General features: G+C 32.9%; 1 protein-coding gene across 1 annotated transcript; it reads left to right on the top strand.

The window, feature by feature from the left end:
- The first annotated feature begins 754 nt into the window (after window positions 1-754).
- Kal1 (anosmin-1 Kallmann syndrome 1) lies at window positions 755-23,917 on the top strand. The gene is made up of 9 exons (XM_018512448.1): window positions 755-982; window positions 1,205-1,298; window positions 5,074-5,198; window positions 15,008-15,200; window positions 18,119-18,454; window positions 19,797-19,993; window positions 21,481-21,625; window positions 21,745-21,959; window positions 23,645-23,917. Exons 1-9 carry the CDS (start codon window positions 755-757, stop codon window positions 23,879-23,881), a joined length of 1,770 nt encoding a protein of 589 aa, XP_018367950.1. The 3' UTR covers window positions 23,882-23,917.
- Window positions 23,918-25,230: the final 1,313 nt, after the last annotated feature.

The raw sequence follows: 25,230 nt of genomic DNA, 5'->3' as shown, positions 1-25,230 counted from the left end.
TAGTTACCCTGTGGAAAAAGAATCTCACGCCAAGTTGTTTTGACCGGCATAGTTATGAGTGGTGTTCAACTCCATTTTTGAAGAATGTTTCTAGTATAGGTCACGTAAGATGTTAAACAGCGATCGGATTATGGATTGATGTGAACGTACAGTGCATTTGTACGTATACAAACAATAAAAATGTCGACATCATTTTTGCACATATAAAATATAAAATAGAACTAAAATTTATATATGTATATACTTAATATAAATTAAAATTCGTTTGTATATAATAAGAGCATGCTTAAAAAATATAATTCAATTTTTTTTTGGAATATTTTTTTCTTGTACTTTCAATATAGATTACATACTGGAAAAAATTATTTTGCACAATAGTAAAAAAAATGATATAAATATGATATAAAAATAAACAAATGATATAAATAAACATTTTTATAAATTTTTTTTAATAAGAAATGTTTAAAATAAAAAAGATCATAAAACCCTTTTCCACAGTTAATATGTAAAGTTAGAAGAAACAAGTAAGGTTAGGAGATCAAAGAAGAAACCCTCTTCTCTGAAGAAAGAGGGTCAAAGAGCGCTACTGTGTCCTTAAATGCATTAGGGACGCACAAAAGAAAGAAAGAAAGAAAGAAAGGAATAGGAAGGAAGTTCTCGTCGCGTTGGTTTGGCGAACGGACTCCCTGCGCGTGTGCTCCTTGCTTGAGCGCGAGCCAGGACCCTTCCTGAAGTTAATGATTCGGTCATTGCGATGGGTGGCGGTGGCGGTAGAGAGTGGTGGAAACGAAGTAGTGTGGGCCTGGCGTGTAGAGTAGGAGAAGACTGCGCCAGGAGGGCGAGAGCAGGAGAGGAGGATCAGATTGCACAGGAAAGTAAGCTCGATCCCAGTTCGAACGCTTCGGTTCGGTCTTACGGGTTTAGTCTTGAACAGTGGATTGTTACCGTAGCTGATCGGGAAGATCGGGATAGATACCTGAGGGTTAGATATCCTACACATCGCTGCTCACTTAATAAGCGAGCGGATTGGCGCCATGCACCACCGTTCACGTCTCCTCTAAGAAAGGTGACGTCGCGTTATATAATCACTAAAAAGCCCACTGATCAACTTTTTCGGTCTTCCGAGGAGTGATCTTTAATTGTTTATTTGAGGGAAAGGAATCTGCGAAATAGAAATTGAGATCGAGTAGACTACTCCCGGAAGACCATCAGCAATTCGATGCCGCACGCCGGCATTCCGACGTCAGCTCTAACCGCGAAGAGAAGGCGCAGGCAACAACTACCGGTCACCCTTAAAAGTACGTATGGCAGGATATGGGGTTGTAAATTGAAGATTATGCAACGCATATTTACAACAGCGTTTATCATTAATGATGGATCGAAATAGAAATGTTAATTACTTTGCATACTTCATTATTGTCCACAACGATTTTGCATCAATATATTATTAATTTGATTTATATATCTTATTATAATTTTATTAAATGGATTTTATTTATAATAAAATGCTTAAACTTTAAGATTATTCTTGATCCTTTTGGATTGAATCTTTTGTTTTATAATATTGTAACGTTATTCTCATTATTGTATTATCAATTAAATGTAAAGTTAAACAACACGTACAAATAGTTTTCAAGTTATAAGCAATTGAAAAAAGCAAATAAAATTCTTATAAAAATTTTGTTCTGATATAAAATTCTAAAATTAGAAGTATATTATAATTAGCGCCGAGACACTACCATGTCTCCTGATATAAAACGTATAAAACATTTCGCATAAAGCTAAAGTGGATTGACAAGAATTACTTGCAAACGCTGATCTTGTTGAAGTACCGTTTTAACTGAAAGATTCTTGGTAGTATAATTTCGAGTTTCCCATTTATTATATAAAAATTGATAGTTAGTAATTGAAAAGTAAAATTGCGAAATGTTAAATTTTTATCATAAAATATACATTTTTTATCCAAAAACAAAACCATTAATTTAATTTAATTTAACTTCTCTAATTCAAAGAACTTATGTAGAGAATATGTGTAGTGTAGTAATATAGTCAGTGGTACAAGATCGTTATAGTCAGTAGTTCTCCGAAAGAAATCAAGTATATTAACAATTAAAGTTATATTTTACACATTACATTTATTAAAATGTAATAATATTTACTTAGTTATGGCATCCAATTACCATTATCATTAATTATAGCTTGTAATCATGCTTTCTACGAAACATGCTTTTTAAGAAATTTTTACAAATGTAAAAATGACATCAATCGATTGGTCTCTCCAATCTCCGGACGCAAATCCGTAAAAATAAAAATATCTGCTTAATCACACGAAGATGAAGTTTCGACAAACACGAATATTTATTTTGAAACAGTTATCTTTGGCACATTCGAAATATTTGGAGATTTTTATCTAAAACTTTAGCCAAAAATTTTGTAAGAAGCATATCTTGACGATAAGTTATAATTAATGATAATAGTGATTGGATGCCATAACTAACAATAAGTAAATGCATTTTAGTGAATGTAATGTATTTTTTAAATATAAACTTTAATTTTTTTAGGATACTCGGTTTCTTTCAAAGAACTGCTGACTACGCTCTTGTACACTGACTGTAAATATAGAATATTTACACAATAATTTAACAAAAAAAAACCGAAACACTTAATGTATATTTATAAAACTTTAAATTTAATATGTTTTATCAAAAAATAATCTAATTTATAAAATATGCAAATATTAGAATTTTTTTCCAGGTAAATATTTATTTCTATAATGTGTTTTGTCCTCAATATATAAAAATGTGTTTAATAAATACAAATATTTCTTTCAAATGAATATATAATAATAGCAATAATATTTTTTAAATAAAAGTAATTATTATTGACTCATTTACTGTGCTAATATCTGCAAAAGACAGTGAGTCTAATATTCCTTTTTCTTTTCCGGACATCGAATGATACGTGAATTCAGAAATGCATGACGCACTTTTGCGAAAAACATCGAGATAAGCATAAATAGCAAGGAGGAAATCTCGATTAAATCATTAATTATAAAAAATAAATCCAGATGATATTACGGAGTAAATACGTGAGTTTCTGTACAAGTTTCTGTTTTTATCATTAGTACGATGCATACGTCTATAATTAAATTAAAAAAAATTTTTAATTAAATTAATATACAAATCAAGCAGTATATCAACTAGCAAAATATCAGTTTAACGTCGTGCATTGTTCGTTATGAACTACATCTCTAGTTCGGTTGACGTTCTAAAAAAGTATGAATAAACAATAAAGTGAAAAAGGCAGATTGTTCTATTTTCTGCTATTTTCTTTATCTTTTTGTATCTATTTTTTCATTTTTAGTACCAAACGTAACAATTTATAATAATTACCAATCTGAAAGAAGAATGTATACGTTCAATATATAAGAGGAACGCATAAAATATGAAATTACGTTTAGTATTAAATGAAGTGACATACGTGATGATATCTATATTATAAATTATTTATTTAATTTCTTCCCATTTGATTAAAAAATTAACGTTAAATCAATCTTAGCTCAAATTTAAGATTTTTAGTTTTTGCAAATAATATAATAATAATAAATTTTTCTCTTATCAAGTAAGACAGTCTAAAGATAATTAATTATGATAAGTGGGAGTATATACATTCACACTGGAATCAAGCATAAGCGCTCGAGCACCTTCGAGAGATCCGCGTTAATTAACGGGCCAGGATCAGACTATTAAACGCGTGAATTGACAGCAGGCAAAAAATTAAGAGGTCGTTATGTTTCCGTTCGACTGTCGTTAGTAACCCTTTCTCTGCTCATACTCCTCTCACAATCGAGAGGACGAACACGTCCTTCTTGTTGAAACTGTTGAGAACGGGCATTGAAGTCACCGACAGGCGCGGTTCTTTTTGACGATCAATGTCGTACTTAACGTATATTAAGATCATGGTGTTAATTATAGGCAAACTAGGAACATTGTTGAAATAAAAAATGAGATTTTATACAAATTATGATCGCAAATATAGACTGTGATATAGAATTCATTCAAATATGACGAAAGATGCAAATATTAATCTTCTTCGTAACTCTTCCGTTATAGGTAATAGTATAATAATAATAAAGCAATAAAATAATAATTAATATTATTTTTAAAATTAATTTTAATAATAAAACTATTATAAATAATAGGAATAAATTGTTTAATGTTTTTCTCATTTCTTTTTATAGATTTTTAAATAATCTGTTTAACAATAATTCATGTGAAAGTCCCAATTTACAGTTTTTATTCATCAATCACACAGTATGCTCGATCACGATCGTCACCGTGCGTTTTCACTTTATTTCCGTGACTCGCAGTCTCCGTCGTGTCATTCCGGTCTCCGCATTTACGCGAACGGCGAAAAAGCGGATTGCGATCTTCTGCTATCTTCTTGTTGACAAGCCCCAATCGGAATTCTGAGGAGGCGCGTGGAATCGGACGCAGGTAGCGTATGTCTTGTGATCGCAATCGATCGAGCGAACGAACGAATACGCGACCGCATGAATCGTACTTTTGTTACAACGAAGAAACAATCTCTCCGGGAGCGGGCTACAGCAGTCAGTCGTTCGCCCGGTCCGCAAGTAAAAAAGGATGAATTCCTAAGATGGACTAAATGGTGCTTGAAGAGCTGTCCCAGCGGGTAGCATACTGAGCGTACATACGTATCGCGCTTCCTTGGAATTACCGTCGTGGGAGGTAATGCCAATAGCAAGGCGGGATGTGAATGTATGAGGAAAGTGCAAAGAGCCATTCAGCCAGGAATCCAATTCTTTTGAAATTTATTTAGTCTTACTGCCGAACAAATTGTGTGCCGTGCAAAGGTCAAATGTACACTATTATTATATAACATTGATTTGATAGGAGCGTTTTTCTTTTATCCTGCCTAAAGATCACTCGGACCATCCAGAATATATTGATTGCAAAGCCACACGTTTGCGTATTATAAATAAAGAAAAAAAATAAGCCCCGTAAAATTCCGTCTGCTGGATACGGAAGAGTTAATAAAATGATATCTGCGCAGAATGGTGGCCATGGTGGTTGCTCCTACCAGGATGTTTGGCATCGTGGACGCGATACGTCGAGGAGTACGACTCCATTAGAGTGGCCAGGTGCGACGCTCGATGCGGGGAGAATCATTCTGACGAGGTACGTAAGATGAGGACACGTTGTACAAGCGAGATTATCTTAACTGTATCGCCATTAATATCTGTAATATTATTATTATCAGAGAGAGAGAGAGAGCGATATTTTGTGATAATATTTCATTTCAACTAACACTGTTATATAATCCTATATACTGTATTATATTGTATTGGATTGGAACAGTTCGTAATGCTACTTTATTTGTCTGTTTTTTTAAAAAAATTGACAAATACTATTCGAAGTTTCAGCTTTAAAATTCTGTTTATTTTAATTACTATACGACAATTTTTATCTAAGTTACGAGCAATTAAAGTCAAATGCTTTTTTATTTAATTCGCAATAAGCATTAACAATGAATTTTAGGAACATTTTTTAAAACTATTTTTATAAGAAAAACTTGAACGTTAACAAAACTTGCAAGTTTTTTTTAAAGTGCGTGACAGACTCACAAAGTGAGAAGAAAATTTCCCGTTTTGTCTAGTTCGTAATTTTCTATATGTAAAAACTTTTAGAAACTCAAAATTTTGTTCATTTTAACAAAGTTACAGCTGTTTGAATTTTGAAGTTCGTACAACATTACGAACTTTTATTCCAAATTAATTACTGTGGATTTCAATATAAAGTTATTAACACATGCAAAGTCGAGGATTTTTAATTAAGAATTTTTTTCTACGTTTGGATTACGTTAAAAAGCATTACTTGATAAACATTTGGAGGACATTATAAAAATTAACATTTCAGTTTGGAAGCATTAATGACAGGGTAGAATATTAGAATCGCACAAACACAATCATTATTCTCAACAAGTTCGATCGTTGTTGGCGCTTATGGCATCGACCCGCGCGTTGCAATCAGGCGGAATAATCGCTTCGATTAATCAACGCGCTACATTGTACGCCGCTGTCCGAGTGGAGATCGATTTTAATTTCGATGGCCGATTCGACACTCGATAGCGTCGCTAAATAAACTGGTTCTCGCAACGCTTTGTCGCCTTCTTAAGAATCGCAGACGCGGACATCGATGATTCATCCGGGGCTTGTCCAGGTTTTGCGGGTTCTCGCTCGCGTGTAATTAGTTATGCGAGTCCGAGCGTCCCTGAGTCCGCGCCCACTTGAATCTCATCGTCACGCTCGACGATTTATGAGGCACGCCGTGCCACCGTCCGTGGGACTTAACTCGAACGATGCTAATTCGGCAGTCAACAACGGCGAATCGATAACATTGTATATGGGTCATCTGCCCAAAGAAACCATGCCGTATCATATGCACGCCAAAACGGATGTTTCTCGACAAGTTCTTCACAAGTAAAAAATATAATTTCATTATTACGACCGCTTTGAGGCTTAAATTACATAAAGAGTTACAATAGTTAACATTAAGATTATCTTTATTTACAGAGAGATGTCTTGATTGCTACGTTAAGCCTAATCTACATTACGTAAACGTATAGTTGTAAGAATTGACCAACCACAAATATTTTCCTTATAAGAAAAACGACTCAGAGAGTGACTGGATCTATATTTATGTCCGGACAGTTACACAAAACTTTATATACTTGTTTATATTATTATTAATTTCAAATACTTTTAATATAATATTAAAATTTAATTGTAATCTTTAAATACAATTAAATTATAATATTGTAATAAAAAAAAGTATGTGAGATTAATAATAATAAATTTTGTGTAAATGTTTAGACATAATTATTATTATTTCACTGTGATTGATCAATTCTTACAACTGCAACTATTTACAACAATTAAACTACGCAATTGTAGAATAGGCTCGAATTTGAATTAACCCTTTGATATCTCCAATAGCATCTTACGATTCTAATATCTTCGCGTATCACAAATGAAGATAAAGTATATTCACAATACGACTAGTGAAAATTAAAGACTTTAATTAGTCACGCGATAACGCCACGACCAATATAAGAGACAACATCCATTGACTTGGCAGTAACTCTTCAGCGAACTTGGCCGCTTTACTGCTAATATTTTTCGCCGGCGTGTATACACACGTCATTACAGCAAACGGTCCCGAAATGATTCCGGAGAGTCGTTGATGGAGTGGAGGCGGTTGCGAGAGGACGAGGTGGGATAGTGGACGAGAAGGAATGACAAAGAGATAGCCCTCAAGCTTTGACTGGCGGCCAGCAATAAAGTTTCGAAGTAATGGCCTATAAAAGAGTTGCGCCGCGCGCGGCGCAACTCACTAAGTCCGGATGTACACCTATGGCGCACTAGAAATGTATCTTCCGACATTATCGAAAACAGGTTCTTATTCTGAAGTACCGACGATCAATCTTCTCGATGGCACTCGACTGCATCGTGCGCTTTTGCGCGGCGCGTCAATCTTCGGGAACTCCGCGATTGCAAGCGATCGACGAAGCTTTCCGTTTCCGGCATCAATAGCACAAAGGCGGCAAAATTATCTTTGGCGGTGAAATTAATTCCTATTGATGCTGCGTGGGTATATCTGGCGCTAACAAACATATAAAAATAGAGAAATAGCGAAACGTGATAATGAAAGGATTGGATGCATAAACTGGATAAGTCCAATTTGTAAATTACATTGTAAAAGTGACTTTATTGCACGTGTTAAGGTACGAATTATGAATTTACCACAAACCTACATTTTCTGGTCGCTACTTGAATTATTTTTGTAGACATCCTCTATGCCAAAGAGTGGGAACAATTTTTGGATTAATAGATAAAGTTCTTTCGTTGTCCCGCTCTATTTTCCATCAGGAAAACTTTGAATAATTCAAATTCTTATAAACAATGGATACCCATTAAAACTCATTTTCACTAAAATCAAAAGAAGGTTGTAAAAAAAAATTCAAACAAATGAACGATCAGGTTAACACATCTAAAGACAATACAACAGACAAGAATGATGGGAAAATTAATCACAGATTTTTCACAATAATTGTTATTCCATTTTTATCGGAAAAATAAAAAAATTTTTTTAAAAAGAGTCCGTAGAACACATGGCATATAAAGGGATTAATAATCTTAAAAAGTTCATCAGGGGTCATAAAGAGACGTTTGTTCCAATCTATCTCGGACAGACGTTGTATATAAAATTGATTGTCGAGATTGTGAAGCATCGTATGTGGGTTAAACAGGTAGATGTTTGAAGACACGCATTAATGAACATAGGAATCATATAAATTGGAACACGACACACCATTCTGTAATAACTAAACACAGAATTAATCATTAACATAAATTTGATTGGGAAAATATCAAGATATTAGGTGAAGAAAGGATACTTAATAAAAGATTAATATCGGAAATTATCTATATAAAGCAAAAGAAACAGAGTTTAAATTTACAAAATGATACTTATTTTTTAAACCCACTATATATGAATTTGTTTACGGAATCGTTGACGTGCTTCTTCTCCTTTTTCTTCCCCTTATGTTCTTTATAGTTTTATTTTTATTTCAATAACTACTTGCCTTTATTATTTTGCCTTTATTCTCATTTCAACTCTAACCACTGACACCACAAAAACTTTATGTCGAGTCGTGTGACAATGATTACATGTAAGTCTAATAAAATTTAAACTCAGACAAGTGATTTTATTTATTCTCTTTGTTAATTTCCGTTTTTCTTATGAATAACTAAATAGAAAATCTGACAATTTGATGAACGAGATGGCTTTGACTTTTGACATAATGTATATAACACCGTTTTTATTTTATCCAAATTTTTATAATATTATTGTTAAAAATTTTAATATTTATGATAATCACAACGTATATGACACCGTTTTTATTTGTGTAAGTTTTTATATATCATTGTAAAAATTTTGTATTCGTAATATTCATTTGGCTATTCTTTATATAGCTAAATTGGCATTTGGATAGGAAAGAACGTGTGAGTTTGTCATGCTTCACCACCTTAAATAGATAATTGCACCGACTTTAATTACATTTTTTTAATAAACTTACTTATATAATTTAGAATTAGATTCCATATTGATAAGGACCCAAAAGAAGGGTTGAAACGTTTATGATTTTGTTATTGTTATTCACACGAGAATAAAGACACTTATGTGCACCCGAACAGCTGGTTTTGGCTCTTATTGGCTTTTTTTATATATATATCTTATTGATTGATTCGTTCGAGCCTCTTTTCATTGGTTTATTTTAATGATTTTAATTCGTTCAGAGAAGGTAAAGAGTAATATTCAAAGTATATACTAGTTCAACCATGCTTATAGTAATTACTTTTTTCCAGTTATTTTTGGAATAGTTTAAATTCTCTACTTTTCATTTCATATTATATATGAAGGATAAGTATTTTTAATTTATAATTTGAAGATAGTTCCTGATTAGTGTTAATTTGCACTCTCGTTTCCGTGAAATGTTATTCATTTGTTTATGTGTCATTCCCAATTAATGTTTGAAGTGCAAAACATTCATAGAGTATTTACAAAGCATTATTTCTGTCGAGATATTTTGTGCACGTTCCATTGGAATTTATAGCGTAGTATTTTTATCTTCGCGCAATCCATTACATAATTTTCCGCATTCTTTTAATAGCATTTACTTTGCTTTAATTAACTGAAGTAAACTTTGCAGTTTGATCAATGACGCATTGCTTTAGCGAATGCTAATAAAAAAAAGAAATAATTAGTATTTATCATTAATTAACTTAGTCAATATAGTCATCAAAATGGAATTTCATTAATAATAATTTTATATGCTTGTGTTATAAAAATATAGAAGAGACCAGGGAAAAAATGTAATTGTCCACTGTTACTACAATTAACTTCATTAGCATTAGCATATTTAACTGTTATTGCGAAACTTCAATTTGAAAGTAACGTTTAATGAGCAGACATGAATTTTTCAATATCAAAGAAGCGGCATCCTTTAGAATGTTGATGCAAAAAAAGATAAACCATTGCTATGACAATCGACTTCGTTAGCGCGATCATTATATCGCGGGGAACTCCACTGGAAATTTGCCGATCAAATGCAAGTTTCACATGCGGCATCGTTTTGATTATTAATTATTGGTGTCATTGCGAGGGAAAGAATACGTGCGAAAAGAAACGAAGTACAAGGGAAAGAAGAAGATGAAGCGAAAAGAAAACGACGCTGGTGAATCGCCAATGGGCAATATAATTTTCTTAACGACGGCGATCGGCGGCCGGCCAATTCTCGCGATGAACTTCGATGGAAGGCCGCCTCGGCTATATCGATCTTAATGAATACTTCAAACTGCGATCTTTGCGAAGTCTTTAATTGGGGTAGTCCACCGATGCAAGAAAGATCGGGAGGAAGAGAGAAGAAAAGAAAGCGGGTCCGCGGGGGAGGTGGAGGAAGATGGAGCAAGGATCGGCGTGCATGATTTTTCAGTATTGCCGATCGACACTATCGGCGATCTTCGCGGCGGACTACATTAGTCTCCTGCCATACCCTAATCTTCGCGATCACTTCACGACGGCCGCGCGCTCCAATCTTCGCGAAGAAGCTCTCGACTGGAACAGATCGGCTCCTACGCGCCTTCGGCACGATCGACAAAGAAGACGATGCCTCTTTGCCGATGCAGAGAGGGACAGAAGAGCGAGATCTGGTGAACTTCGTTAGCCTTCTTATACATCTTTGATTCGCGTGATCGCTTCGGATATCACTCTACAATCTCGGCGCGCTTCGGCGAAGTTAATTCTTCGACCGTGACGACGCTTCATCAGATCGCGCACCTCGAATTGCTCTTTTCACCCTTTTACGTCCCGAGGGCGATTATCACTCGCGATGCAAGTACCACGAAAGTGACAATCGTTCATTTATTTCTTACATACGATGTACGTCGAAGAAAATGTATCAGAGAAAACGTATAAAACTTCGTTATCTGTAGAGAATGGAATTCCAGTCAATATGATAAACAGTGCCTGTATAAGTTAAATTTTTATGAAGTGTCATATAGAGATTCGTATCTCATATATAACTCTTTTCAGATTATTTATTAATTTATAATATTACGTGTATTTTGTATTTATACAATTTTATATATATTATATACTGTAATTCATATTTTATTTATTTAATTGAAATTAAAAAAAAAAGATTCTGGAATAAGAATTTTGTAGATTAAAAAATTATCATATAATGTATCCACCCCCGAAACTGTCAGCATGTGAGAAGAACATAATTAACTTATACAATTATCTAATTATACAATTATATACTTCTAATAACACGTCAAAAAACTCGATAATAAATAGAAATCAATTCTGATAATATTATACGCCGAGATTCGATGTAATATTCCCGTTTGGCTTGCAACATATCTTAACTGACAACGGAATGCGGAAGTCAAGCTAGCAATCGTTTTCGTATTTTTGTGGAAAATGTAGTCAACAAAGAAACAGATAGAGAATGAGATAGGGAGAGGAATCGGAGATAGGAAGGGAAATAAATATTATGACACATTGAATATTTATGCATATATGTGTATATATAGAGTCCATTTAACTCGAAAGCTTTGAATATTTCACTTATTTTTGACGATACGAAAAAATATTTTAGATAAAAGTGGAACTGTTTTGTAGGAGATGTATTTATGTTGTGTTTCTTTTTAAGCGGAGAGACGCTATATAATTGCAATGCTCGAGTATCTCGTGGTATAAATTATTGCATCGTCAGCAAATAATTTCAATTCACAATTTTTGTTAATGATCGTATCCATGTCATTTATGTATAACAAGAACAACAACGGACCCTTAACCGATCCTTGTGGTACCCCTATTTCAGCTTTAGCTGATTCAGAGAAATCCATTATATTTAACTTTTTGCATTCTACCTTGCAAATAACTTCTAAATCATTTCAATACAATATCTTGTATACCATAACATTTCAATTTATTTAACAAAATCTCTCTATCAACAATCTCAAATACTCTTTTTAAATCTAGTAATATTACACCTATCATCCTTCCCTCACTTATAACTTTTTTGACCCTATAAAATTTAATAGTATATGTGTGTAAAAATATTCAATTAATAATTTTCTAGTTTCTTCTGTACAAAATAAAAAATACTATGTCGTAATCTGGTTGTTTCTGAATACACGGTTCTGCTCTGTGGAGCAACGGTATGGATAATCGGGAGTCTATTCAGGCGGTGCCCGAACAGTCTCCGAGAATCCCCTGGGAAAGGGAGCAGGCATAATAAAGGAGTAATGCGATACGTATGATTTCGCTAACAATATATTGATCGCAGCGTTACTGACAATGCGACCCTCACATTGTGAACTTTATTAGCTGGTCAATGGCCCCAAGCAATCACCGTCGACGACGTTGTCCGGTGCGGTGCCACGGGTTCGTTTCGCTCGGCGTGTTCGCTTCCCTCTGTAAAAAGTAGGCCAATAAGTATGCGAACCAGTTTCCCTGACTGTTCGAATGACATATGTCGCGGTCGTAACAGCGCGACAACGAGTAAACGATCTCAAAAATGTTCCTGGATTTCTTCCGGGAAGAGCCCGCGATTTGTCATTTTGCAAATCTTATCAGAACTTGTCGCAAAGGTCGCCAGCTCTACCCACGTATCAAAATGCCGTCAATCTTTTGACTTCTGGGATATTTCTAATGTCAACATCAGTTTAAGACATCCTAATTATATTTAAAAAGAAAATTAATTTGCTCTTTTCTTGGTTTTTTTTATCACAAGTAATTACGTAATCTTTGATTTTTAAAATAATCTTTAAAGTAAAAGCTCGTAACGACGAATTATGTCGCATTGCTGATAACATCGTGCGTTTAATGCATTTAAATATTTGAATCGTTTATCTAATATATTTACACTATTTTCTTGTATAATTTTTGTATAAATCAGCTGTATAAATGATATTGTTTGTACTTATACAATATTACATTTCAGAAAAAATCTTTTACATGCTATTAAGTTTATTCCTTTTTTACAGAATTTATTATAAAAATATTATATATGTATTCGGTGATTTAGAGTAAGAGATATGATGTGGAAAGTCATATATATGATTTTTATGATTATTTAAAATAATTATCGATAAAGATGCTTTGATTATATGTCATACTTTATATGCAACAAAAATCGCACTAATTGTAAGTAGCAGCTTCGTCAAGATCGTTTGTTTGTAGTAAAAATAAGGTATTTTCTTCGAATGATTCTTTATGACCTATCTAGTTACACGCATATGTCACTAAGTCACTATATAGACGATATAGCAGACTATAAACCAAGCAACATCCGGCATAGTTCTGCGAAGGAAACATGCTGCGTTACAATTATAAATGACGACTCGCGACTCTTCCTTTTACGCGATATGTCTATTTTAATGCAGGTTTTGATGAAGCATAATCTCGAAATTTGATACAATGTAGGTACTTATTTTAACGAGACTTTGAAAATTTGCTTTCAGTTGCTATTAAGCTTAACGCACTTTGCAGACACCATATTACGCTTGTAATCATACGTCTTACACGTCGCCGACGTTTATCTTAAATGTTGCATTTTTTAATCGACTTTGCTGGACCTGCTTTCTCGCGTCTACATTGTACGAAAATGATGACGGCATAAAAACACAGCAACATGCGTTACTCGAATGCGTACATATTAGGTTGGAATATATGTATATGTTTTATATATATATATATATATATATATATGAAAGGGCATCTTCGTCCTGATGATCAGGAATATGCCCCGAGGCCCGTTTAAAGGATCCGAACTCGCATTTCGTATTTGAACAGAATCGAGGATCGGCAGTTTCGTAACTATGCAGCGAGAATTGGCTTCCACGAAAATGGCAGGGAAGTTCTCAATCGTGGTAAAACTCACCATCGGCAGCGATTTGTTGTATTTTTATTTTTTCTTTTTACATAACGATTAGCCGTATTTTTTTTTGGTACCGACGGGATTGGATCGGATCGAGAGACGGAGAGCAGATCGAAAGCATTTCAATTAAGATGAAGTTCGAGCTGGCCTTGATAAACCCGCCTCGTTGAAGGAATGATAAAGAAATAACTTCGTATATGAGTCGCTGGATGAAAAAGCAATATAAATCAACAAAAATAAGATATATACATATATATACTTTACAGCTTTTATCAATAATAATTTTAGCAAAATATTAAAAAAGATTGTTTAAAATACTTTTTACGAAATCTTACAAAACCTTAATGTATTTAAGTTCGTGATGTTTTTAATGCATTTACTTCGTAATAGAATTATAATAATATCAATATATGGATTTTATTGGCTGTCTTAGATATTAATTAGAGCAGTAACAATTATAATAAATTTCTTAATTATGTTTGAATAGTAATTCTTTGAAATAAGTCTTTATCAAATTGTATGAAGATACTTACATGATACTGTATACTGCACTTATGCTAAAACATTATTAGGATATATAAGAATCTAAGCAACGGTTTTTTCTTGCATCATAAACGTTTTTGTATCACACTATCGACTTTGTATTCGCGTAAATGACATTTTCATTAATGATGGTGATGATGACACCATCATGCAGCGCAAAACTTGAGCCACTTATATATAGCCATTTCAAGACGAATGCTAATTATATAGATAAGTATCCTTAAACATATCTAATTATATATATATATATATATATATATATAGATACATACGTGTTTATGAAATTTTTATAATTTATGGATATTACATATGCATTGGTACATTTCTTAGTGATAAGATGTGAGGAAAAAAATGTCAGATGTACAGAAAAAGTTAGGGGAATGAATATGTTTAAATGAATCCTTTCGTATCATATTTTGTCATCATGCTGTAGTGCGTGGAAAATTGCTTGGCGTCGAATTACACGAAACCTGGTTATTGTCCTGAGAGAATGTCCATGACGCCCTTCGAAGCTGCTTGTTTGATCGCCTGCATCGATGACTCCCGCTGTCCGGATTTGGCAAAGTGTTGCTCTCATGATTGTGGCATCACGTGCATGCATCCCGTCGGTTTGGACAGTCGAAACGGTGAGTGTGGCAGTTGTTATTTTGGCTGTGTCCCAAATTTACTGTCAACGCTGATAATGCTATGTGCAATATAGGTTTTCAGTACTGGTAGCCATTTTGGAACACAGCCTTTGTAAGTCATGTATTTATTTCCCATTCGTATCTGTATCATGTAGATTAGTAATTTTTTAAATTGCAAAAACGACACAAAGATAAAGACTTTAAAAAGTAAGTTTTACACTGTAAAAAAGTAAGTTTTACACTGTAAAAAATACTCAAAGTGGAAAGAATTAAATGTGAGATTGTGCGATTTGAGTTAAGTGAAGTATAATATCAAGTCAAGAAGAATAAAAATCTAAATAGACGAATAACTTCACTAATTAGATGAATAACTTCACGTAGTAAAATGTACTCAAAAGTTTAATCAAAGTATATGATTGACCGATCTGAAATATGATTAAGTGTATTAATATTAAATATTCATTCAACTACTACAAGGATGATTTAACTGCGTAATAATAATAAATCTGCATCTACATGGAGATCAAACCAATCATGGAGAAAAGTACATTGAACTAATTATTTACGTAATTTAATGATAGGGCAGTACAGTCATAAGCATATTTACAAAGTTGACTAAATCATTATTACTGGTACACAGTAAAAAAATTTTTTGTTTTTATTTTTATATTTATTACTACATATATATACACAGCACTTAATTCTGAGGAAGAAATCTGAGGAATATCATAACATTATTATCGTCTATTATATTAAGCTACATCAACCTAACATTACAATGCTACGACTGCGTTCGGATTCTCACCTGGGTGCTCCCCGGATCATCCATGTTGTTTACCGAACGTTAAACAAGAATGACATGACACCCGAGGAGCACCCGGGTGGGAATCCGTACGCAGCCTACCGTAGTATGAAAGAAAATGGCGCTGAATCATGTGATTTAGCAAACCAATCAGATCATTTTCTCACCTGTCGCCTCTCTGTTAATCTAAGATTCTACTCGCAATATCAAAGCAATCCAAAAAGAAAATAAAATTAAAGTAAATATTTAAGATTAAAATTTAATTAAACGGCCCAAATTAAAGGAGAACTCACCGGCTTCCCGAATAGATTTCCAAAAACGTCAGAGTCATCAATTGATCCTCAATTCTCATTTCTCATTTGCCTCGTATCTTATATTTGATCTCGTATCAGCTGTGTTTCCAAAAAGCAATAGTAAAAATTTAAATGCGCAGTTTTTTTGCAAGATACACTTCCTGGTAATATCACGCAATGGCCGCGAACAGATACCAACACGGATTCCTCCCAGCCATATCACGCAATAGCAACGTAATCAAATCCAAATGTTAATTAATGTACATGTGACAGATTTAATTACATTTTGAACAAACTAACAAAAGTAATTCATTAAAAATTTCGTTAATAACCAATTCTTGACACTCGGTAGAAATAACTCGCAGATCCTTCTCCTTCGAGCACCAGCAGCGGAATCCGAATGCCAACGTTTCGTGAACCTTGGAGGTTACTTCATCAGGGCGAGGAGCAGCCTGATACTGAGCTATTTCTCTGGCCTCCGGGTCGTTCCCTTTATATAACGCTGCTTGTTAGAGTGATGGGGGAGGGGGGAAGAAGAGAATTGGGGTATGGGTGGAGAGGAAGGTAGGGGAGGGAGGAGTGAGGAAAATCGGTCTTCAATAACTGGGAGGATAGTCTTCCATATTTTATTTATGTTGTAGCCATTGTCTCTATTTAGATTATTAGGGTGTTTTAGTATCTCTATAGCCTCTCTATACTTTCTTAGAAAGTATGATGTAATGTTGGATATTGTGGTCGTTTTGTCAAATAGTATTTGATGTCCTGTTTCGATGTTGTGTTTTGATAACTACCGACTGCGTGGCGTGTTTTAACCTGACATTACGTTGGTGTTCTTTTATCCGTAGGTTGACCATTCTCCCGGTTTCTCCAATGTATACTTGTCCACAGGAACAAGGTATTTTGTATACTCCTACGCAGCTGAGTGGAGGTCTTTGATCTTCAGGATTTCTCAAGATTTGTCCTATCTTTTTGGATGGTTTGAAGATAGTTCGGATATTGTGTTTATTTAATATCCTGCCAATCTAATCCGTTGTTCCTTTGACTTATAAGAGAATGAATAGAATCCTTCCGTCTGGTTGTGTGTTAGAGACCGTGGTTTTATTAACTAACAATCTAAATAGAGACAATGGCTACAACATAAATAAAATATGGAAGATCATTCTCTCGATTATTAAAGACCGATCGATTTTCCCCATCTCTCCTCCCACCTACACAATTCTCTTTTTCTCCCCATCCCAACCACTCCAACAAGCAGCGTAATATAAAGTGAACGGCCTGGAGGAACAGTTCAGTATCAGGCTGCTCGCCCTGATAAAGTGGACTGCAAGGTTTACGAAAGGTTGGCATTCCAAGAATGGATATGGACACGGAGAAAATCCGCGAAACGCATAGTCTTCAAATAAATTCAATGTTTATTTAACACAAGAAAGATATTAAAGATAGTTAAAGTGCTTCTTGACGCAACCCGACAGTTAGTTCGCCGTATTTAACTCTGAGATTGAGTTGGTTTACCTCAATTCGAAGTTCAATTTCCTGATCTTTTCTTACAGTGTAGAAATATAAGCAGATATTAGGACCTTCCTCATTTAATTTTAAATGGACTTTGTTTTGCTCGAGTTAAAATTAAAAAATAAATTACAAAGATAATTAATGTCATAAATATGTGGAAAATAAGGAAAATTCATGAAATGTGCTCTAATTCGACGTTCTAATTACGTAAAAATTAACTCTTAATTAAAAAATCTGCAAATGTATAAAAAGCTTGTTAAATCTACTGTAAAACTATTTACTTATTGTGAATAACGATGTCCAATTTAAATTAGATTTGCCAGTTATACCTGAGAATCTACAGATACAACAACAAAAGAGAAATCTAGTACTTCTAACGTGGCGCAATAGCAGGTCAGGTATCAGCAACGTGTCCGCTAACGACAATGACAGAGATGTTCGGTATTTAGTCGAAGAGCGTCATTTGGTCGGCCCTAGGTTCATAGAATCTAGATTGAGTTCTTGGACTGTATGTCATGTGTCGACGAAACCACACGCGACCCTTCGAAGTAGGCTGAAAACAGGACACTGGTATCAGTTTCGTGTGGCGGCTGTCAATGGAAATGGATCACGCGGATACTCGCAACCTTCCAGGCCCTTTAAAACGAAAGGTGAGTGTATTATACAGGACGTCCAAGAATGACCGCCAAATATTTTGTGGACTGGTAGAGCGAACTAAACCGAGTCAAAAAGTCCTTTACCATTTTGCAATTTTTGCAATAGTCAAACTTTAACAGTCTAGTCGCTAAAATAGCAAGCAAATAAATGAAAGTTTAATAAGTTTAATTTTGTAAAGTAAAAAATATAAGAATACAATTAAAAAAAATATGTACAAAATAGTTAAGATCACTTTACTTGTTATATTTTTTTCAAAATCCTAATAAAACAAACTTATTTGAAGTTTCTTTAGTTGAGACTATGTACCTAGCCTTTTCATTGTCATATATTTAATATATAATAATTAAAAGAAATAATATAACATATTAATATTACATATTGGTATACAATATATTATACTGTATATCAATATGTAATATTAAAATAAAAATATATATGAATTAAATAAAGTGTCTTGAATTTAATAACTAAAAAGGATAAATACTTTTATATCAAATTATTTTCCAAAAATTATTTACCGAGTAAATTACCGTAAAATTTGGTTATTTTCATCTCTAATTATAATGTCAAATATTGACATTATATTAAAAATAAATTATTATGTCAAGTATTATCTTAAATGAGTCTCAAATGAGAGAGAGAGAGAGAGAGAGAGAGAGAGAGAGAGTCTGGATTGTTAATATATTTTTATATAAACTTTCTACCATCATCACGATCATGCCAAACGGGTTTAGTTCATAAAAAAAAGAATAATTAATATAATGAACGGTTCACGTATCAACGGATCATGTGAAACCGGATTAAGTATTCCCGTCGCGTTTTTAAACAGATAAAGAATCAGCTAGAAATCACATCTGTGCACGGTTATCATTTTGAATCAGCCGAGTTGAGATGATTCATTCTACTACTTCATTTACCTTCAATACCTTTAGTTACCAAAAGAGGACACATTTTGTATTAGTAAATAGAATAATTTTTATATAATATATTTGATCAGATTATTCTGTAATTTATTGAATTAACTTATATTAAATATAAATATTAAATATACATTGTACAATTTCATAAAAAAATATTTTACATATTATTAAAAAATTGATCAAAATACCGCGTGTTAATTCAGAAAAATTTCTACATATAATATACATATAGAAAAAAACATATAGAATAAAAAATATGTTTATTATCGAATTGCAACAATCGTTTACTACAGTGAGAAATTATTTTCTTCATTATGTTCACTGCAGAACGTATACACGAAGCATGTAGTTTTGTTATATAATTAGCATTGCACTGTGAAAAAGCAATGATCTAATGGCGTCTCCTCGGTTGCAGAACCACGGAACCCGAAAGAACCTCAGAACTTGACTTTGTCTAACGCTCGGCTCATTGGTGGAAAGCTGCGTATTAATTTACGATGGATTAAACCGACGTCGGACGTGCCGATATCGTTTTACAAAATATTTTGGAGCAGATTTATCCACGGACCAACAAATGATTCTATTCTCGTCTATCATAAGACGATTCTTAAAGTAAGTTTTCTTCATTATCGTTGGCAGATTTCTTAAAATTTGATTTTTATTTGCACAACAAGATATAAAAGAAATTAAATTAATTTCATCTTAAATAATTAAATGTAAACGTATAATTTTAAAAGAGGTGTCATCTCGATATATGCTCAGGATTAGAAAAAAATAAAATTGAGACATATATATATAAATCGAGATATATATATATTCACTTTAAATCGATTAATTTTTATATTATATATTAAATTTAAATACTAGGTCGGAGGAAAAGTTCTGCGGTATTTTTTACATCAAAATTGTATATACAATATCTTCGTTAAAAATTATAAAAATTTAAATTTAAAAATGGACTTTAAAGCTTAAAATTTCTACTTTCGAATGATTACCAAATTTTTTGAATTCATGTGAGTTTTGTAATTTTTATATATAGAAAATGATCTGAAAAAAATGGAAAATTTTCTTTGCACTCTGTAGGTTCGTAGCATGCCCAAAAAAATTTGAGCAAATTTTCGACTATCTATCGTAAAAGCTTGAAGCTTTCCCTACAAAATATAATAACACAGTTCTATAAAAAAATATTTTTTGTATCCAGGAATGACAATATGTAATTCTAATGGTTTTTAACATGCTAAAATCAAATTCGCAGCTAAAATTGTTCCATCACATTAGGTTTTTGAGATATCCTAATCTTAAAGTGCCAAAAAGTTTTTTCGGGCATATTTAAATTAGAATAACTCGTAAACTTCATATGATGAAAAAATATGGGCTACGGATTCGAATTCAGCATGAAAAAGTCTACGAAAATCACTTATGATTATAAATGAGTTAACACAGTGAAATAAAAAAAAATTGAGATGTTAGTAGAGCTCGAGAAAAGAAGTCGGGTAACTTAAAATTCATAGACACAGGTATCCGTCCGCAGATCCGTTACCTGTGCATACGGCTTTGAACTGATTCCGCGGGTACCTGCTAATTCGGGTACCTGCAGAACTGTATACGATGTGAGTACCTACCTGCTAATTCGAGCACCCACAGAACCGTCTGCAATACTGCTACCCGTTTCAATGCGGATATCCGCTATATGCTACAGATATCTGCGTGTAACTTTATCAATTTAAAAAGTGTTTAAGAAAGTGTCTATACTAATTTTCGTTTTGTAGTTAAATAGTTTGAATTAAGGATGTACTGGTCGTACAGTCCTTGCAAAACAAATTAAATTTGGAAATGTGTTTAATATCCATAATGCGAAAACGAAATAGTTTAGCTACGGAATATTTTAATTACAAATATGTTCGAAATGTTCAGGATCACGTATTGCTGTTTCTGGATCAAAGTTCATGTCAGCCTGTGTAATTAATTATGATTAATTAACCTATTATTAATTAATAACAATTTTTAGCTTAATTTTGAATACTCCAGATTTTGCCGATAATTTTTTCATCCGACTAAACGTTTTTAGCGTAATCGAGTTTTTTGTATTTGCTTTTCAGGATAAGACCTGCTATGAATTGAAAAATTTGGAACTCAAGTGCCAGTACTTCCTTCAGGTGCAGGCGGTGGCGATGTACGGCGGTCGGCGTCTTACTTCACGCAAAGCATCCAAGGTCTTCAATAGCACCGATTATATGGCGTACGGTAAGGTACCAAACTGACTCGATCCTCGATAATGATAGCTCATCAGTCCTTCCCTCAGTCTCCCTTCTAAGTCCAGTGTAATCGGGATAACCAACGAAAGCAGTGACCTTTCATTGAAGCCGACATCGGGAGACGTTCTCGCAGATGCGAGCGAACGCAGGCTGGTCTTCATGTGCGTCGCATGAATTGCCATTGTGGAGAGATCAAGGCGCGTCTAGTTTGGCCAACAAGCAGCGACGCTAGCATGTATAATATCACTTGGCAAGAGGAGTCCTGTTCACGCAAGAAAGGTCCGGAACATCGTCGGAAATCCAATTCTTGGAAAGTGGTTCAGGTATGCTGATTTCGAATTCCTTTGTTGTTGTATTTTCATAAAGAACAATTATTGCTGTGATTGACAAATTCTCGTAAATTTAATAAAAAATATATAGAATACATCTCAATGTAAAATTACGTACCGAATTTAATTGTACAATTATATAACAACAAATAGTAACAATAGTAAAAAATGATGAGATAACTTATAAATAAATATAGTAACAATATAGTAACATGATTTATAAACAAGTTGTTTTAAAGAAAATATTAAAAAATTTTTAGTTCCTAATATTGTATTTGTTTTAATTGTTAATAGAATTATAATTGCAGTTCTGTAAAAAATAAGAATTCTATAAATATTTTTGTTGAAAAGAGCATTAAGCTTGCTTTTGTTATCTTAATTATTGCTTCAATTATTTCATAATTTTCTAGGATGAGTTCCGAGTTATGCATGAAGCGCATGATGTATCATTTTATCCTTTTTCATTATTTAGTGAACAATAAGGACAAATGATGCATCATGTGCTTTATGCGTAACTCGGAACACATCCCTAGACTTTGAAACAATAACATATTTAAAAAACACATATATACCTATTCTTTAGAATGACCACACATATGAATACATCAAATACGATAGAGAACGCCATCATTTCGGTTCCGGGAATTTTTCTCGACTTTCTGGGGCGAGTGTCTTGAGGTGAAAGTCGAGAGGTCTCAGGTTCGAAACCTGGCTGAGGTAATATTTTTCGCAATAACTTCTTTACAGTTTTTCTAATTTAATTTAGGGAGAATTTAGGGAGATTAGTAGCGTTTCAGACTGATTGTGTTGAAAGTCCGAAAATTATCGGAGCGCAATCATATCTAAAATTAATTTATTTAATAAAGAATTTATATTGTATTGTTCAAAACATCTAACTTTGATTGAAATGATGGTGCTCTCTGTTGTATTTGATGTATTCATATTTGAAAAAGTTTAGCAATGCTTATTACATTGTTCAATTTAGGACTGTGCAAAACAGATTTTTAACAAAACAATTTCAATATGTGAAATTATTTCGAATAGTTGTATCAAAACACCTGATTCCAAATTTAATTTTTAATTTAAAATATTAAAAAATTTGAAATAATTATGATATTCTTTTTCCCAAATCTCGAATCCCATTATTTAAGAAAAGAAAATAAAAAAAATATTTGATAATATATATATTAACACTCATAGCAATGAAAACGAAAATGAGAAATGAGTCTCGCTATATCTTAACCTCATCTATCGTATGATTAATTTCAGGCATCTCACTATGATTTGCGACAGCTTCAAAACGACTGCATGTATAGTGTAAATGTACGAAATATATTAAAAAATAGCGAAAATATCGGTCATGGTACTAGTATAGAGTTCTTCGCAACGGGATGTCAAGACGATCAGAAACAGCGGAAGTATTCGCGGAGAAAAACGATGCGATGCAAAACAAAATCGTCATTTCAAGGTCATGCCGTCTATGCCACATAATACATCTTTTCATACCATAAAAATTATGTCTAAGACATTTTGTCGAAAAATGAATAGTTTCGGAAATAATTGTTTGCTTCCATACTTTTTCCCCACCCTGTATATATTAACACTCATAGCAATGAAAACGAAAATGAGAAATGAGTCTCGATATATCTTAACCTCATCTATCGTATGATTAATTTCAGGCATCTCACTATGATTTGCGACAGCTTCAAAACGACTGCATGTATAGTGTAAATGTACGAAATATATTAAAAAATAGCGAAAATATCGGTCATGGTACTAGTATAGAGTTCTTCGCAACGGGATGTCAAGACGATCAGAAACAGCGGAAGTATTCGCGGAGAAAAACGATGCGATGCAAAACAAAATCGTCCAGATCTACAAAACAGTTTTCCGGTTTATTTGTGATAAATAAATAAAAATAAATAAACTTTTGGTTTATTTGAACGTATACGCAAAGCAAACGAATTGTAAGCTGTAATTGTAATATTTATAAATTATTACGAATGTAATTATTACAATTATTAACAAAATTATGAATTATTACAGTTATTAACAATACTTTCTTCATAGCTTATGAATATTGCTCTATCATCTTATAATTCAATTGTGCTTTGTGTGGAACAGTTACATAAATTCGATAATGCGATATTGCAACAACTTTTTAATGTCAAAACATAATTTTTCAAAGAAAGCACGAGGCCCTCTAAAATTTTTTCACAATAAAGCTCTAAAGATCAAAATAATTTTAGATTTTTTTATATACTACATGAATGTTTCTACGTTTAATATTATGTTTATTATGAACATTCATATAAAAAAAAAATAATTTGTTTATATGTCTCTTTGATGTTGAAAATGTATAATTTTAGCATGGCTCGCATTACAGTTTTATGTTATCCTGAAAATGAAAATGGTTCTTCATTTCAAATGCTTGCGCTTCCGAATTAGATGATTTTATTTTTTAAAAATAAACCATTGCAACAAATATAATAAAATACTGCAGCGAAAAGATTTTAAAAAAGTTAAGTCGTTTATATTACTGAAAATTTTATTAATCTTGAGCTTTGATCCCTTTAATTGATTTAATTCATATTTTGCTTCGATGGAGCTAAAGTATAGTTGAGTTTTGTTGCCGAATATGGAATTTATTTTGCAGACAGATAGACGGCTGGATTAACATAATGAAATTATGAAGTAGTTTGCTACGCTGCATTATTATCAATAAATATATGAAATAGAAAAAAATTTAAGGTTCCTGAGTAGTTATCTCAGCCATATTGAATCGTGACGTCATAAGCAAGAAATGACACATTGATTTTTCTTGCATGTCATTTGTAAATAAAGAGAATTTGAATGAAAGAAAATAACAAGATCGTTTTAAAATACTTGTAAAAATGGGCCAAGACTATTCTTATCTCTCCTGAGTCAGTATAATTAATCAAAAAAGGTTCATGAAGTAAAAATGGGCTACGCATGCGCATTAAGTAAAAATTGGTAAACATATTTTACGTTCCTTTTACGACTATTTATTGACTGTCAGGGGAGGCAAGGATAGTTTCGGTCTATTTTTATAAATTTTTTAAAGCGATTTCATCATTTTGTTCCAAAAATTTTGTTTCATCCAAATTCTCTTTATTTACAAATGGTATGCAAGAAAAATTAACATATCGCTTATGACACATTTCCCGCTTATGATGTAATTCAATATGGTTGAGGAGTCTTGAAGACTCAGGAGCCTTAAAGACGAATGTATGTAGGGAGATAT

The sequence above is a fragment of the Trachymyrmex cornetzi genome, unplaced genomic scaffold (genome assembly GCF_001594075.2).
Source record: "Trachymyrmex cornetzi isolate Tcor2-1 unplaced genomic scaffold, Tcor1.1 scaffold412, whole genome shotgun sequence".
In the NCBI taxonomy this organism is placed as follows: Eukaryota; Metazoa; Arthropoda; class Insecta; order Hymenoptera; family Formicidae; genus Trachymyrmex; species Trachymyrmex cornetzi.
Note: the sequence above shows the minus strand (reverse complement) of the source record. Positions and strands in the feature narration are given on the sequence as shown.

Excerpts from the sequence above, each read along its gene's own strand:
- Kal1 (XM_018512448.1), top strand. The coding sequence starts at position 755 with ATGGGTGGCGGTGGCGGTAGAGAGTGGTGGAAACGAAGTAGTGTGGGC. Across the intron at positions 983-1,204 it reads ATCGGGATAGATACCTGAGG|ACCATCAGCAATTCGATGCC; the intron begins GTTAGATATCCT and ends TACTCCCGGAAG. Across the intron at positions 5,199-15,007 it reads GGGAGAATCATTCTGACGAG|TGCGTGGAAAATTGCTTGGC; the intron begins GTACGTAAGATG and ends ATCATGCTGTAG.